The sequence below is a fragment of the Delphinapterus leucas genome, chromosome 12 (genome assembly GCF_059928025.1).
Source record: "Delphinapterus leucas isolate spDelLeu-1000000601 "Yukka" chromosome 12, BTC_Dleu_Yukka2, whole genome shotgun sequence".
Taxonomy (NCBI): Eukaryota; Metazoa; Chordata; class Mammalia; order Artiodactyla; family Monodontidae; genus Delphinapterus; species Delphinapterus leucas.
The window spans coordinates 63,666,281-63,684,568 of NC_143140.1; the positions used below are offsets into that span (position 1 = coordinate 63,666,281).

The 18,288-nt window shown below is 32.8% G+C and overlaps 1 protein-coding gene across 1 annotated transcript in view; it reads left to right on the forward strand.

Moving 5' to 3' along the window:
* LAMA2 (laminin subunit alpha 2) overlaps positions 1-18,288 on the forward strand; it is a 610,905-nt gene that overhangs the window by 279,760 nt on the left and 312,857 nt on the right. The window contains exons 9-10 of the mRNA XM_089921992.1: positions 684-783; positions 10,450-10,610. Coding sequence (XP_089778118.1) covers positions 684-783; positions 10,450-10,610 — 261 coding nt within the window. The remainder of the gene's footprint in view (positions 1-683; positions 784-10,449; positions 10,611-18,288) is intronic.

Sequence of the window (18,288 nt, forward strand, 5' to 3'; positions counted from 1 at the left end):
AGTGGGATATGAGCTCAAGCCTTCCTAATTACAGAGCCTACATTGTTTCCCCCCAGATTATGCTGCCTCCTGAGAAAGTCAAATTTTTAACGTAAATATTTAACATCTTTTTCAAGCACCAAATATACATTTCAATTTAATTAGCTATATCATGATCAATGTAAAAAGTTTTTGATAAATTAATTTGGGGAAAAATTACTGATTTTGAACTATGTTGTAATAAAACAACAGTAAGGAAGATTTTATTATGGAATGTATATTTCTCTAATATTCTAATGTTCTCTATATAAGCAAACATTGTTCTTTTTGTTTGTAATGATAATGATACTGTGATTATAAAAGAAAGAGATGCATACTGAAATGTGTAGGGATTAAAAGACTCTTTATTGGGGATTTTCTTTAAAAACTTCAGCAAAGAATAAAATGTGATGAATCATATAGCAAAATCTTGATAATTGTTGAATCTAGGTAACAAATATTTAGTAGTTTATTATGCTATCCTCTTTATTTCTGTGTATCCACTTAGATGAAATGGATTTTAGAAAATGCAAACATATAAAGAAAATTTCTTATATTATCATTTTCTAAATATAATTTATTATTATTTATTAAAATGTTCCTTAAAGTCTTGCTGAATTGAAAAATTTACTGTTTTTAAAACAGAATTTTAATATTTTTCTTAGATATCTCCAAATTATCCAAGACCATGCCAGCCATGCCATTGTGACCCAATTGGTTCCTTAAGTGAAGTCTGTGTCAAGGATGAAAAACATGCTCAACGAGGTGAGAGCTATAGTAGAAGGCCGTTGTTCTGATGAAAGGACAACTAAAGCCAAGTGTGATTATTTTCAGAAGATGGAATAAATTTATTCTTTTTTTTTTTTTGGCCGCGTTGGGTCTTTGTTGCTGCGCGTGGGCTTTTTTCTCTAGTTGCGGAGAGTGGGGCTATTCTTTGCTGCGGTGCGCAGGCTTCTCATTGCGGTGGCTTCTCTTGTTGTGGAGCACAGGCTCTAGGTGCGCGGACTTCAGTAGTTGAAACATCCAGGCTCAGTAGTTGCGGCACGTGGGCCCCAGATCACGTGGGCTCAGTATAAATTTATTGTTACAGCTATCAATGTCCCCTACAGGAAGCAGTTTTTAATTCATCTCAATAATTATGTTTGTTTAATTATACTTTAAAAGCAAGAAAAGTTGAATCATTTGTTTTGCATTAGTATACGTGTATATATATATATATATATACACACACACATATATACATATTTACATGTCTATATATATATCTTCTAGTCTATTATAAATCTGTGGTGTATGTAATTTTTTGACGTCTTGCTATTTATTATATTGCTTTGCAGCATGTATGATTTCTAGGGTGAAATGACAGTGTTCTTTGAGGGATGTGTGTGCTACAATGGGAAGAGCGAATAGATGAGATCACAGACTGAGATGTAGTTAATAATACAGAAAGTGAGAAGTCTACATAAAGGACTGTAAAAGGCAGTAGGAATGAGTTAATGAAGGGAAAGAGGCTGACATTAATTTAAGACAAAACCTTCTTTGAGGATTGAAATTCACGATGAACTCCAAACATTAAGTAATCAAATGCCAAATTAACTCTTTGATGTAAAATGTTTAGGAACTACTTCCAGGAAAGTTGCTTGCCAAAGTAGAAAATTCATAGAATATATCTGGAACTGTTTCTTTATATTTCTAAGACTGGATTCTTCTCTTCTGTGGAAAGACTAAAATAAATCATGGCTATGCTATAGGCTTTTTCCCCGAAAGACCTTCTATTTAAAAGACTGGCAATATTTCTTTGGCACAGTTTAGCTTACCTGCTTTCTTTACAAAACTATTTGATTATCTGTTTAAGCCTTACAGTCTTAAATCTTAAAAGATTAAAAAATGATTATTTAAAAACTCAAATGGTGAATTATTGATGTCACTTTTCATTTTATGGTCCCTTATCTTTTTATGGTAGCAACTGAATCACATTATTTTGAGCAATGTAATTTAATTTTATCCCCTGAGTTTAAAATGGTAGGTATTTTGTTGTTGAAAAAAGTGACTACCAAAAAAAAAAAGTAGAAAAATGAGTATTCAATGGTAATGCTGGTAATTCAGCATAGTACTCTTATTAACATTTGTGTGTTAACTTTACATGATGAATTTTTCCCCATATCTGTTCGTTTCTCTGAAATCTGGTTTTAGCTCCTGAATACAGTACTCAACTTTGAATAGATATTAAGATTGTTTCTAAATTTTGTGTATTTTAACCAATGCTTTAATGAAGATCTCTGGATATAAATATTTTTCAATTATTTTTTTCCTCTGTGCTCTAAATTCTTTTTTCCAAATTATGGTATAGTTGATGTACAATATTATATGTTACAGTTGTACAAAATAGTGATTTTTCAATTATTATAAAAACAACACATGGTCACATAAAATTTTAACAGTAGGGAAGGCAATAAAATAAACAGCAAAGTGTCCTCTTCAGCTTATGCACCCCTAGTCTCATTTCCAAATTTAATCACACTGATCCTTTCCTCCTCTTAAGTTCTTTTGGAAGAACTTATCTTTCAAACAATATCTGAATAGTATTCTTAGTATTTTTCATCACCATTAAATATTGCCTATTGACTGTCCATCTTGGAACACAAACATTTCATTCATATCACCTTCTTCCTACCATTCATATCTTTCTATAATTTTTTTCTTCTGTGGTATTTTTAGCATGTTAAATAAAAAGCTTAACTTCCTAGTTTTTGATTTATTAAAGTTGGACTTTATCTCTTGAGGTCATACTACACAAACTGAGAAAAAGACCGTCCTTACATGCTCCCCTGATCTTCAACCTACTTGACAATGTCTGTCAATTGCATCTTCACCTTTTCAAAAATTGTGTAGAGATATTTGGTTCCAGGCCAATAATTAATTTTTCTAATGTTAAATTGAAAGCAATAATCAATATTTGTAATATTGTAATTAGATCTATTTTATTCAATATGGGCTTGAGTTGAATAATTAGACATATAACCATGATACATTTTTCTCTTCCTGTTTAGTCTGATGATCTCTTTAGGAAACAGTCTCAGATGTAGTCTAATGATTTGGATTTCTTAGTCAGAATGAATAACCAGATCATGAGAAATGATGTTCACTATCTCATTGGCATTAACCTGATTGCTAGAGAAAAACAAATATTTTGTGTGTGAATTTTCTGTTTCCTTAATTTTCTTTTTGGTGTAAGGTGGTTTTTTTTCCCTCCATAGATTTGTAAGAGCTCTAATAGTATGTCGTATTTGTTATGAACAATTTCAGGATTTTCTTTGTGTCTCATTATTATAGATAAGAATTTTTAATGTATATAGTTTTAAAATTTTTATATAATCTATGAAAATTTAGAAAACCCACTTTAGCTATAATAATGACATACTAAAATTATTATGCATAGCAATATTTTTCTATTGGATTTCTTACATGCCTTTATAATCCTAAAATTCTTATCTACTCCAAGTTTACACAAATTATTTATTTCTTTAGTTTTTATTTCCTTTTATTCTTCCAGTTTTATTGAAATATAATTGACATACAACACTGTTTAAGGTGTTCAGTATAATGATTTGACTTTCATACTTCATGAAATGATTACCACAGTAAGTTTAGTGAACGTTCATCATCTCGTATAGATACAAAATAAAAGAAAAAGGAAAAAATTTTTTCTTGTGATGAGAACTCTTAGGATCTACTCTGTTAACAACTTTCATGTATAACATACAGCAGAGTTCATTATATTAATCAGGTTGTACATTACATCCCTTGTACTTATTTATCTTATAACTGGAAGTTTGTACCTTTGACCACTTTCATCTTGACCACTTGATTTCTTTTTATGATACGCTTAATTCTTTAATCCATCTGGAATTTATTTTGGTATATTTTATAAGAAAAGTTTCTAACTGCATTTTGTTTTTCTGATAGTCTCTTTTAATTCACCTATATTTAATATTATTTTTGTTTCTTTAAACATTTAAATACAGTCCCCCCTTATCCCTGGGGGTATGTTTCAAGATTCCCAGTGGATGCCTGAAACTGCAGATGGTACCAAACCCTGCATATACGATGTTTTTTTCCTATACAGACATACCTATGATAAAGTTTAATTTATAAGTTAGACACAGCAAGAGCAACAACAACTAATAATAAAATAAAACAGTCATAGCAATATACTATAATAAAGTTATGTGAATGTGGTCTTTCTCTCTCAAAATATCTTTTTGTACAAATTCCATGCCTTTTTCATCTTAACCAAACACTTATCATGCCCTGTGGTCAAAACTTTTACAATTTGAGGTGCAACAGCAAAACTATCACAAATTTCCTTTTCCTTCTTCACAGTTTCATAGATGGAAGATTTGTTCTTATGGTAGACCTTAACAACCTCAGCATACAGTTTGTCTTTCTTAAGTTGAAAAATTTCACCGTTTCACTTAAAGGAAGCATTTCATGGCTTCTCTTTGGCATATCTGAATTGCCAGTATCACTACTCATATTTTGAGGCCATTATTAAGTAAAATAAGGGTTACTTGAACGCAAGCACTGCAAAACCTTGACAATCAATCTGAAAACCAATATGGCTACTAAGTGACCAGTGGGATGAGATATGCTGCCAAAAGGGATGATTCACATCCTGGGCAGGATAGAGTGGGATGGTGCAAGATTTCATCACTGTACTCAGAATGGCACTTGATGTTAAACTAATGAATTGTCTGTTTCTGGAATTTTCCATTTAATATTTTTCGACCGTGTTTGACCATAGGTTAACTGAAACCATAGAAAGTGAAACCGCAGATAAGACAGGACAGCTCTATGTTTATTCTTTAATTTGTATCTGTTACCAGTATTCTCTGCTATCTATTTGATTCTGCAATTTGATTTTTCTGCTAAGTCTTTATCAGGGCCTTGTTTTCTTGTATGTTTCATGATTGTGTGTGTGTGTGTGTGTGTGTGTGTGTGTGTGTGTGTGTGCACGCACATACCTGTGTATTTTCTAGTTTACCCTTTCAGGGGTCTTGAGTTTATATGTAAAGTTCTCTGATATGTCCTCCTAACTTGAGGTAGTACCTAGAAATTGTCTTTTGTTCCATAAAACCATGCTCCATGCTCTAGACTAGTTAATCAGAATTAGTCAACTTCAGGAAAGACACTGGTTTAAGGACTGGCTTACCACTCTAGAAAGTAATTTTTTTAGTTTCTGATCTCCAAGGGGTTTCTCTATTTCATAACAGCACAACCATTTTATATATATCTCTCTCTGCTAACTGTCTATCTTTAATTTCATCCTGCATAGTCAAGTGTTCTGAACAAGGAAGTCTTTATGGACATTTACTTCATAATATTTCCAGAAACAAACATTAATAGACATTGTTTATTACTTGCAGTATTTCTACATTTGGTATCAAGGTCTGGAGATTTTAACATCAGAAACAAATATTAATTTGGGGGAATGCATCTGCAACCTTTATTGAACGGATTTCTTTTCCATTTGACTTATACATATGATTTAAAAAAATTAGTGTTAAACGATACAGGCATATCTCAGAGATATTGCAAGTTCAGTTCCAGACCACTGTAATAAAGCAAGTCACACTAATTTTTGGTTACCCAGTGCATATAAAAGTTATGTTTACACTATACTGTAGTCTCCTAAGTGTGTAATAGCGTTATGTCTAAAAACGCAATACCTTAATTAAAAAAAGACTTCCTTGCTAAAAAATGCTAACCATCATCTGAGCCTGTAGTGAGTTGCAATTTTTTGCTGATGGAGGGTCTTGCCTTGATGTCAGTGGTGGCTGACAGATCAGGGTGGTGGCTGCTGAAGGCTGGGATGGCTGTGGCAATTTCTTAATATAAGACACCAGTGAAGTTTGCCACGTCGATTGATTCTTCCTTTCATGAACGATTTCTCTGTAGCATGTAATGCTATTTGATAGTATTTTATGCACAGTAGAGCTTCTTTCAAATTTGGAGTCAATCTTCTTAAACCCTGTGGCTGCTTTATCAACTAAGTTTATGTAATATTTTAAATTCTTTGTTGTCAGTTCAATAGTCTTCACAGCATCTTCACCAGGAGTAGAATCCATCTCAAGGAATCACTTTCTTTGCCCATCCAGAAGAGGCAACTCCTCATTCATTAAAGTATAACATGAGGTTGTGGCAATCCAGTTCCATCTTCAGGCTCCACTTCTAATTCTATTTCTCTTGCTATTTCCACCACATCGGCAGTGACTTTCTGCACTGAAGTGTTGAACCCTTCAAAGTTATCCATGAGGGTTGGAATCAACTCCTTTCCAACTCCTGTTATTGTTGATATTTTGGCCTCTTCCCATGAATCTCAGATGTTCTTAATGGCATCTAGAATGGTGAATCCTTCCCAGAAGGTTTTCAATTGACTTTGCCCAGATCCATCAGCAGAATCACTGTCTATGGCAGCTGTAACCTTAGGAAATACATATTTTTAATGATAAGACTTGAAAGTCAAAATTACTTCTTAATCCACGGGCTACAGAATAGATGTTGTGTTAGCAGGCTGGGAAACAACATGAATTTCATTGTACATCTCCATCAGAGCTCTTGGGTGACCAGGTTCGTTGTCAAGATGATCAGTAATATTTTGAAATGAGTCTCTTTTTTTTTGAGCAATAGTTCTCAACAGTGGGCTTAAAATATTCAATAAACCATCTTAAACAGATGTGCTATCATCCAAGTAGAGTAGATTTAGTATAAGTCTTAAGGGCCCTGGGATTTTTGGAATGGTAAATGAGCATTGACTTCATCTTAAAGTCACCAGCTGCATTAGCCCCTAACAAGAGAGTCAGCCTGTTCTTTGAAGATTTGAAGCCAGGTGTTGACTTCTTCTCTCTAGCTATAAAAGTCCTAGATGGCCTCTTCTTCCAATAGTTGCCTGTTTCATCTACACTGAAAATCTGTTGTTTAGTGTCCTCACCTTTGCGAATTATCTTAGTTAGATCTTCTGGGTAACTTGATGCAGCTGCTTCATCAGCAGTTGCTGCCTCATCTGACACATTTATGTTATGGAGACGGCTTCTTTCCTTAAGCCTCATGAACCAACTTCTCCTAGCTTCAAACTTTTCTGTAGCTTCCTCACCTCTCTCAGCCTTTATAGAATTGAAGAGAGTAAGGGCCTAGCTTTGGATTAGGCTTTGGCTTAAGGGAAGGTTGTGGCTGGTTTGATCTTCTATCCAGACCAATAAAACTTTCTCCATATCAGCAATAAGGCTGTTTCATTTTCTTAACATTTGTGTGTTCACTGGAGTAGCACTTCTAGTTTCCTTCAAGAACTTTTCCTTTGCATTCACAACTTGGCTAACTGGTGAAAGAGGACTAGCTTTAGACCTTATTTCGGCTTTTGACATGCCTTTCTCACTAAGCTTAATTATTTCTAGCTTTTGATTTAAAGTGAGAGACATGCAACTCTTCCTTTCACTTGAGCACTTAGAGGCCACTGTAGAGTTATTAATGGGCCTAATTTAAATATTGCGTTTGAGGGAACAGGGAGGCCTGAGGAGAGGGAGAGAGATGGGAAATGGCCAGTCTGTGAGCAGTCAGAACACACTCAACATTTATAGATTAAGTTTGCTGTTTTATGTGTGTGTGGTTAGTGGTGCCCCAAAACAATTATAATAGTAATATCAAAGCTCTGATCGCAGATCACCATAACAAATATAATAATAATGAAAAAGTTTGAAATATTGGGAGGATTATCCAAATGTGGCACAGAGACACAAAGTAAGCCGATGCTGTGGGAAAAATGGTGCCAGTAAATGTGCTCAATGCAGGGGCAAACCGTCCATGTGTAAAAAGCAAAGTATCTGAGGAGCACAATAAAACAGTGAATAAAATGAGGTATTTATATTACCAAAATAAATTCTACTAGGTCATCATGGAAGGTCCTTTTAATTTACAGTACTTTAGGGTTCAGCTTGGTGTTTATTTTATTTAGGATTTTCTTATCTGGATTCATATGTTAACTTGTTCCTGGCTCTGACACCTGCCAGCTGTGCTACCTTGGCAAATCACTAAATTTCTCTGTGTCTTGGTTTCCTCATCTGTAAAGCGGGGAAGATAATAGGGTCTACCTCATATTGTTATTTTGAATGTTAACTCAATTAGCATATATGTAGTGTGTAAGCAAATTGTAATGCCTAGCATAAAATAAATGCCATTTAAATATTAGTCGTTATGTTTATTTTGGATTATCTTTGTTAGATTTTTATATCATGTATTCACTAGCTTAATAAACTGAATTACATACCTCTCTGTTTTTTATATGCTCCATAAGAGCTTCAGACTTTGAAAACACTGTAAAAACTAACTGGTACTGAAATATTTTTGTGGGAATTCTTTCATCATTTGTCCTCTTTTGATATCCTTAATCAGCTTTGTCTAAGTTTCCTTTTTTTGCTTCCTTTTCTTTTTGTTTATGTTTCAAATTTACCTTCTTTCCCAGGTGTTCATTTTGTTTTTTAAAATTTTTTGGTAATGACATGAATTAAGTTTTAATTTATTTACATTTTTTAAAATAATGGAATATTTAAACCTAAAAGTTTGGCTTCAGTTTTTCAACACCCAATGAACATTGCTAGGTTCCTTTCTTACTGCTTTTATATTCTATTTAAAAAACTATTTGATCTGCAATTAAAGTCTTGATTTTCTTTTTAACCTAAGAGTTATTAGGAAGAAATATTTATTAATTTTTAGAGTGTCTGAGTTTTGCATAAAATTCTGTCTTCATGTTTGATATTCATAATTAATTTAATCCTAATTTAATGTAGCATTTGTTACAAATATAGAAGTAGCAATTTATGTTAAGAAAATAAGCCTTAAATAATTTCTGCTTTGAGAAATTGAACATTTTTGTGGATTAGTTAATGATAAGCTACAATAAATATTTATATGCCATTTAATATATAATTCAACATTATTAGATTATTCAAATTTTTGTGTTTTGCTTTTTACTAATTCATGTGTAAATATTTAAAGTTGGTAGGTTAATGTCATTCTCAGCCATTGATTTTGGGGCAATTTTCCTTTGATTTCCAGTATCTTTCATTGTCTATATTTTTTTGTACTTCTAATTAGTGCTTATTTGGAGCATAAATATAATAACTTAAATTATGTATTGTACCTTTAGTAATGTAAACAGAGAGCTTGTTCTGTTGAATTTATTTTAATTGAATTCTACTTTGGCCATCATTAATATTACTACAACTGTTTTTAATTTTCTATATGCTTTCCTAATGTATATTTACCTTCTTTTATTTTTAATATTTCTTGTCATTTTGTCTATTTCTTGTGAACATTACATGCACATATTTTTAATTGAAAGAGTAAGACTAACTTATGTATTGTTAGTATGTATGTTTGGCACTCTTTCTGTCATTGTTTTATGTTTTCTCAGCATAATGTTTCCTTGCTTTTTTCTCCCTTCTTTTGTTTTTTGAGTGGACTATATTTTACTGATTTGCTCTTATATTTTTCCAGATTTTGAAGGTCAATAACTTGTATTCTTTCATGTGTTTTTTTTCTATTTTTCTAATCAAAGACAAGAATAAAAATTGTCTCTTGCATTTCTCTATTTAAAATAAGCAAACTGAAATGGCTATTTCCCTCCTCTATTCCTTTTTATCCCCCAAATATGTATTCCCATGAACACCCTCAGTCTCTTTTAAAAATTTACTTTATTGAAGTATAGTTGATTTACAATGTTGTGTAAATCACAGCCAAGTGATTCAGTTATAGGTATATATATACATTCCTTTTCATGTTCCTTTATATTATGGTTTATCACAGGATATTAAATATAGTTCCCTGTGCTATACAGTAGGACCTTGTTGTTTATCCATTCTCTATATAAATAGTTTGCATCTGCTAATCCCAAACTCCCAGTCCATCCTTCCCCCAACCCTCTGTCGCTTGGCAACCACAAATCTGTTCTCTAGGTCTGTGAGTCTGTTTCTGTTTGGTAGATAAGTTCATTTATGACATATTTTAGATTCCACATATAAGTGATATCATATGGTATTTGTCTTTCTCTTTCTGACTTACTTCACTTAGTATGATAATCTAATTGTACCCATGTTGTTGCAAATGACATTATTTCATTCTTTTTATGGCTGAGTAATATTCCATTTTATATATATACCACATCTTCTTTATCCATTCATTTGTCGATGGACATTTAGGTTGAACACCCTTAGTCTTTTTCTTTGTTGTACTTAGTGATGTTGTACTTAGATGATTGTTGTTAGGGTTATTTTTTAAGTAGTATATTTTTATGCCCAAGGCACTTTCCCATCTTGTGATAGTCTGAGGGGGGTTATGAGTCAGTTAGAAAATATTGATATGTGTCTCATCTACCATTAGGTCTGGCACCTGGGTCCTGTCATTGCAAACCTGGCTTCAGAGGGGTGAGCTGTGATCGGTGTGCCAGGGGCTACACTGGCTACCCAGACTGCAAACCCTGTAATTGCAGTGGTGCAGGGAGCACAAATGAGGACCCTTGTTTTGGACCCTGTAACTGCAAGGTATGTTGTTTATTCTAGTAATGTCCCATTGTTTAGAGCAAAGGTCATTTTTCTTGGTTTCTCTCATATATCTGCAGGCATTAAGCAATTGGAACGTCTGTAAATCTCCATTCTCTATTCTATTGGTGGCATTCCTGTTAAGTGTCTTTAGAACCAGGTTCACTGCAGCAAGACACATGCCATTTGTCTAAAAACCTACAAATACAGAAGATAAGTCACCTAGAGAATGTGTTATTTTATAACAAAAACAGGTTTCCCCCACTACCTATCTAGTCTGTTAATTTTAAAATACACAACAGTAAAACTAGCAATCCTTTAAATCTACTGTACACTCAAAACTACTTTAGCTTTGTATCTAATTCTGAAAATAATTCTGTCAAGGGTTTTATTCTAGATTTTTAAATAGTCTTCTGACTTTGAACCCAGATAGGTCTGAAAATACCATGTTCAAAATCCTCTAATTACCAAATAATGTGAGAAACCCTAGTGGAATTGATTAAATGCTCAATATTTCCTCCCAAGTACTTTCAGAAATTGCAACTTTATTTGTTGTATACACTCAGATAATCGTGTTAACACCAAGAGATATATTACACCTGCAGCTTATACACATAGGGGAAACATAGAGGCAAGCCCAAGTCTAAACTGATAAAACTGATTTCCTTTAGCTATAGTAATCAGTTCCAAAACGTTCAGATCAGACAGTGTTAGCTATATTAGCTGAGAAAATAACCACTCTATTGAAAAAGTTAGCATTCCATACTGATGTAAAAATAAATGCTACTTCTTTTTTTCTTTGTTCTCAAACATAGGTGGAACCTTATTAAGAATATTTCCTTTATTAATTCATTAGTCTTCTCTAGGCAGCTGTAAATTATATGCTGATAGTTGTTATATGAGTGTGCATATGTATACAAACGTTAGACCATAAAATAAGAAGTAAATGTTAGTATTGATGTTGAGTGTTCATTTATTGGGACAGGAATTTCTGAAATAGGAAGCTAAATACTATAATAGTTATATAATAAGTATATGTTTTATCAAGGATAATTTAGGTACCTATCTTGGATAAATAAAACTCCTGTCCATATAAACAGGCAGAAAGTGTACAGTCCATGGTAAAGAGTTGCCATGTACTGATATATAGTAAATTAACTAGATTTAGTACCTTTTATTCTAATATTATCAGAAATGGAGACTTACACTTGTAGATCAAGACTGGAGTGGTCTGTGGGTGATCACTTTTTAAAGGACACCACCTATCTTCATCCTGTATGTCTTTTGGGGCGATCCTAGAGGCTCTTAATGCATCTTCTCTAATATTTACCAAATATATTTCCTGTGTGTGATGTATTCCTTTTCCAAAACTCCACAGAAATCTCTAACCTTTATCACTTGCTCAAATAAAGTACAGACACAGCTGTGCTTAAAATGGAAGAGAAACCTCCTAAGTCTCTAGAATATAGGAAATCAAACTGGACAAAAAAGAAAGGGGGCTTCCCTGGTGGTGCAGTGGTTAAGAATCTGCCTGCCAATGCAGGGGACACGTGTTCGAGCTCTGGTCCGGGAAGATCCCACATGTCGTGGTGCAACTAAGCCTGTGCACCACAACTACTGAGCCTGCACTCTAGAACTCACTAGCCACAATTACTGAGCCCACGCGCCACAACTAATGAAGCCCACGTGCCTAGAGCCCATGCTCCGCAACAAGAGAAGCCACCACAATGAGAAGCCTGCACGCCGCAACGAAGAGTAGCCCCCGCTCACTGCAGCTAGAGAAAGCCTGCGCGCAGCAATGAAGACCCAAAGCAGCCAAAAATGAATTAAAAAAAAATTATAAGAAAAAAAGAGAAAGGGAATATTGTTACACACATACCATATATAGAAGGGAGATGCCCAGTATTTTTGCGAGGAAAGAGAAACACATAAAGGAGGCAGACCCCATTCATTTTCCTTGAAAAATATATAGAGAAAGGCTAGAACAGGAGAGTTGTCGCCATTAGCAGAGATCCGAGGGATAGTTCCTCGAGCCACCACCTGCTCTCTGCCTGCCTCAGTATTGCACTAAGAGTGATTATAATCCTAATAAGAAAAATGCCTTCTACAAAGTCACTTGAAGCTCTACATAGACAATTAAAACACAACAATAAGCAATTAAGAAATCATAAAAGAGAATGAAAAATTAAGTAACTAGCATCATGAAAAGAGTTACCCTTCAACTATGTGATATTTTAAATAGATTACTATAAGTTCTTATAAACTAAATGTTTTTCGGGATAAAAACTTGCAGAAAGCAAGTCTCAGTAGATATCTACATAATTTTAAAAGTCATGAATTATATGCATGTTTAACAAAAACATGATTTGACATAGGATTGTCAGTTGATTATTCAAAACAACATATATCAAATGCTATTTAACAGGTGAAACATTATTGAGAAGCTAAGATACTAGAGACTTAAATTCAGGTAAAGTGATATCCATAAAAGCGTTCATCTCCAAAATGTCTATTAACCAGTAAACGTTTGCACATTTATTCTTTTTCACTATAATATATAACAGTTTTCCATAATTTTTTTAGAAAAAAATATTTCTGAAGTTTGTAAACATTTTAAGACAGTACTTTGTCATAAAGTCTTGGGCCTAAATTTATTTCTATTATAAATTTTAAATGACTAACATTCTATTAAAATGCAGTACTGAGAAAAGTTGACACCGCTTTTCCCATTTCTGCCATTTCATATACAAGTATTCTGGATAAAACAGAGCAAATAAATTTGCAATCACGTAGATTCAGGAAAGAAAGGGAATTTCCTAGATGTTAAACCAAAGAAGGAAGTCTGAGTTAAGCATAAACTCAAGCAAAACTGTGCAATTAAGGTCATTGGGGGGTGGGGCGGGGAGTGGGAGACTGGTCATAGTCCTAAGATGGGGGTTAAAGTTTAGAGTTTTAATGGCTTTTCTGAGACTTGACACTAGGATTTGGACTCACTGAGGGAAATTGGAACTGAATTCACTTAAGCTTAGACTCTAGAAATGTCCCCTGGCAGTGAAATAAACAGGCACGAGAAAATTGCACCTGCAAGCTAGGAGTGGCAACTAGAAAACATTCTCTTTCCTTTGGGGCTCTAGGTGGGTAAAAATAGTGCATTGTCAAACCCTCAAACCTGTGTGCCACATGGGAATGGGGTCAGTTTTACTCTCCCTTTCCGTGCTAGAATTCTTCAACAAGTCAAGCAAATGGTATTTCCACAGGAAAGAAAGTATAGCCTTAACTGACAGTGAGCTCACTGGAAAGCAGTATACTGCACAAAAGGAAAATAACTACAAAAGGGAATCAGAAGCCATAAAATTCAGAATCTTTGTACACTAAAAACTAAAAAAAATAGGATAGTCTAAAAAAATTATATAAACAAAATATGTAATCATAATTTTATAATATAAATAATAGAATAAAATATGTAGAAAATGTGCAGTCATAAAAATATGACTAGAAAATAAAAGAAGAAAGAAAAAATAGGAAAAAACAACACAAAATAGGGCACTATATTAAAAGAATACGCAGGTGTGGAAAAACGTTACTGTAGTTTACTTCTAGAAATAAAAATATATGTGGTCATTGAAATTTAAAATTCAGTAAATGGGTTGAACAAGAGATTAGAAACTGCTGGATAGAGAATCAGAAATACAGAATGGAGGAAATTACTTGTAAATTGTCATAGGGAGATAAAGAAATAAAAGTGTGAGATGCTAAGTGGCATAGCTGATAGAATGATAAAAAAAAAAACATAAAATTTAGCAGGACTGGCCAAAGAAGAGATTAGATGAAATTGGGGAGAAACAATATTCAAGAAATAATGAAGGAGTAACGAATTATGTAGAATTAAAATTATACATCCTTTGAAGAAGATAAAAAAAAAAAAAAAGACCACCAGCAGGTCTTATAGTAGAAACCCTGCCCACTAGTCAAGACAAAGAGAAAAATATTAAAACTAGAGACAAATATCAGATTATTGTGTTTCCCACTAATAGTCCAACTTCACTGAAAAAACTTCTCAGAATATATGTACTTTAGTCAAAGAATTTTGAACCCAGAAGAGTTTCACTGGATTGCAGAATACAAGAATCAGTTTATAAAAAGCAGTAGCATTTCTATACACTAGTGATAACCAATTAGGAAATGTAATAAAAATATTTAGAATAGTAACAAAACTATGTGGTGCTTAGAAATAAATGTCTCAAGTACAGGTATTTTTTAAAAGATTATTGAAGACCATAAAGTAATATTTAAAATGGGGAGATAGCTGCTAATATCAAGTGCTGGGGAAAATCTGGAGAAATGGAAATGCTGTTATTAGGATGAATTAGTACCACTACTTAGGAGGCCAATATGGCATTATCTAGTATCATTAAAGATATTAAAAACCTGTCAGCCAGCAACTCAATATCTAGATGTTTACCCCAAAAGAATCTTACATAACATGTATAAAGAGACATATAAAAGCATGTACAAGATGTTCAACATAGACCTACTTGTTATAATGAAAATTAGGAAAAATCTAAATATCCATAAAGAAGAAAAAATAAATTATAATATATTCATGTAATCTGGTACAAGAAACAACTCGAGTGAGTGAAATAGGTCTTATGTGTAAAAACACTGATAAATTTCAGTGTGAAGTGAGGGAAAAAAATGCCATTATGTTATCATTTATGTAAAGTTGTAAAACATAAAACATTCTGTGAGCACACAAATATAAATTTTAAAAATTTAAATACACTGATATTATGTGTACTAATTTCAGAATAATAGTTAACTCTAGAGAAAGAGGGAAAGGAATAGGATAGAAGCGCAGTGAGAGAAGTGAGATTCAAATGTGCTTAAGTTTTATTTCTTTAAAAATATAACTGAAGCACACTTGGGAAAACATTCATATTTTTTGCCTCTAGGTTGTGGGTAGTGGATAATTATCATATTATATGTACTTTTCTAATGCTTTAAAATAATTCCAGATTTAAACTTTCTCTAATTGAAGGAAAAAAAGGATTTCCTGATTTAAAAAGAGGTGAACAAAATTTCTCACTTAATACACTGTCAAATACTATTACCTCTACACATAAGATTTTCTGTTATATCCTTCTTTAGATAATGATATTACTGAGCACCCCATCCTAATTATATTTCAAAATATGAAAACAGTGCAACACAAAAATATTTACTAATTGTCATGCATTATTAAAAATTTGAAAATTCCTCTCTCTTCTGGTAAATTACAAGAGATAAGACAATCTCAGATATGTGACAAATCAAGTAAATGTAAATACTGTTCTGACTCTTGGTATTTGTTCATTTTAAGTACTACATGCTAAAAATTGGCTCTTTTGAAGTTTGGCATCATATTATGTATCCAAAGTCAGTTGGATTGCAGGCTCTGGTAAATAATATAAATAGACATTGATCTAGGTAGGAACATGTGCTTCTATTTTTATCAAAGTCATAATGGAAAGATAAACAGTGAAGTAAAAGACTAGAAATCAAAATCTGTATTTTCATCTTGTTTTGCTTTGGGTTTATTATTGCACTTTACATTAAGTTCTTACTGACGCACAAAATGATGTGATCTGACCTTGGTTTACCTCGCCAGAATATTCTTGAGCTTCAGCCACTGTCTTCCAGCCTTGCTTAAATTTCTTGAGTCATCAACCTCTTTCTAACTCTGGAATTTTACAGATTCCGTTCAGACTGCTGGGAAACCCTCACTCTGACCTTTTCCCTTTGCTTACCTAGGCATTTTTCAAGGCTCAGTTCCACTTCTCAGCAAAGCTATCCTTTATCCCCCGGTATAAATCGTCCTTCTGCCATAGTCACTTGTCACCTGTTTCTTTTCCTTTATGATCTTTTCACAATTTGCAGTCCATTTAATGTCTTTTGCACCGCTGTGATGACATCAATTCTGTATATTTTCTTCATCTTTAAAAAAATAAGAGGATAACACAGTGGCTCATACATAAAAAAGAAGGAAAGGAGAAAACTAAAAAAAGTGTGAAGCTTTGACAGTTGCTTAAACTGTCTGATTCATATTTCTTAATCCATAAAGTGATACTAAATCTTTCTTGCCCAGCTCTCAATAGGTGTAATTATAACATTGAAGCCCTGTGCAAATATAAAGTATAATCATAAATACCTGCTGGATTAATTTTTTGATTATTTATATTGTTTTTTACAAGTAGAGATGTTTCCATTATTTTCCCCAATGGGACTTTTATGGTGTGTGCTAATATTTTTATTGGTTTGAGTTTCCCTCCTCTTTTCCGTTTATGTACAGGAATGATTACCTCTTTAACTTGTTAGGCTCGAACCCAGGGCATTTTTACAAGAGGCATTCGATTTATATATTTGATCCAAAATCTAAATTACAGATGTAAAATTTTTAGCATTAAAGGTATATACCAGAATTTGTCTCTTGCAACAGTTACAGTTCAAAAATATTAATTGTTTTTTCTAATATTAAAAGTTAAGGTTGTAAAAAGTGAGAACTAAATTTTCATTTATTTTCTTCTCTCTCTCACCCACCAAGTATTTATTATTTAGCCTTGGAACAGTATATTTAAAGAGTAAACACTCAAGAAATAATGCTAATTATCTAATTATCCTTCTTTTGTTAACTTCTTTTAATACTAGGATACATTAGAATGAAGGCCATAACAGGAAAATCTGTAATTGACTACAAACACCCCAATAAACAAGCATGACTGCAAAATTTCTGAAGCACTTATCACAAAAAATAACTTAAATGTCAGTGGAGATATTCCTGGAAACTTTGTCAATAGAATTCCCAGTTGGCTAACAATCACAGATAAACATGTACTGTTGAAGTTGTTCCTAATTTATAAGAAGGTGGCTTCATAAGAAAGAATACAGGGGAACTATTGTGACTATATTTCTCAAGAGAGAAACTGCTAAGGAAACTATAGCAAAAATAAAACTGATGTCAACCCAACAATATGTCACTTCAAGAAAAAAGAACCTAGTCAGATTTTTCTAATTCAACTTTGTTTTTAGGAAAAAAAAGTACTAAAGACAAAAAGGACAGTTATTACATAAATTTTTTATAGAATAGGCCACAAAATATCTAATTAGATACTCAGCTAAATATGTTCAACAGAAATATGTATATAAAGCACATATTTCTCTCTAAGGGGATGAAAATTTGTTCTTGGGGGCAAAAATATCATATCCATTTTATGTATAAGGCAAACATATTCACACAGTACATCAGCACATGCAGTATATCTGTAGAATTAAAATTTCATGGTGGAGATGATTATGAAAAAAATGACTAAAGAGGCTCCTTAGGAATAAGATAATAAAAACTAGGTTGAGAACCACTGGTCTGAAGTGACACTTTTTATTATCACGATACATAAGAGAATAAAAATATTTATTATGTGGATTAATATTTGACAATGAAAAAATAATTAACTCTCATTAGTTCTGTTTAATTTTTGTTAATATAACCAACTGGAGTAATGGTTTAGAAATGAAAAAACTAGAATATTTGTTTTTAGGAAAATATGGTCATATAAGGGAATGTTAATCTCTAGAGTGGAAGTCTGAGCATTCTGGAAATTAAGTCTGGAGCATTCTGGAAATTACCTATTTCATAGGTTTAGGTATA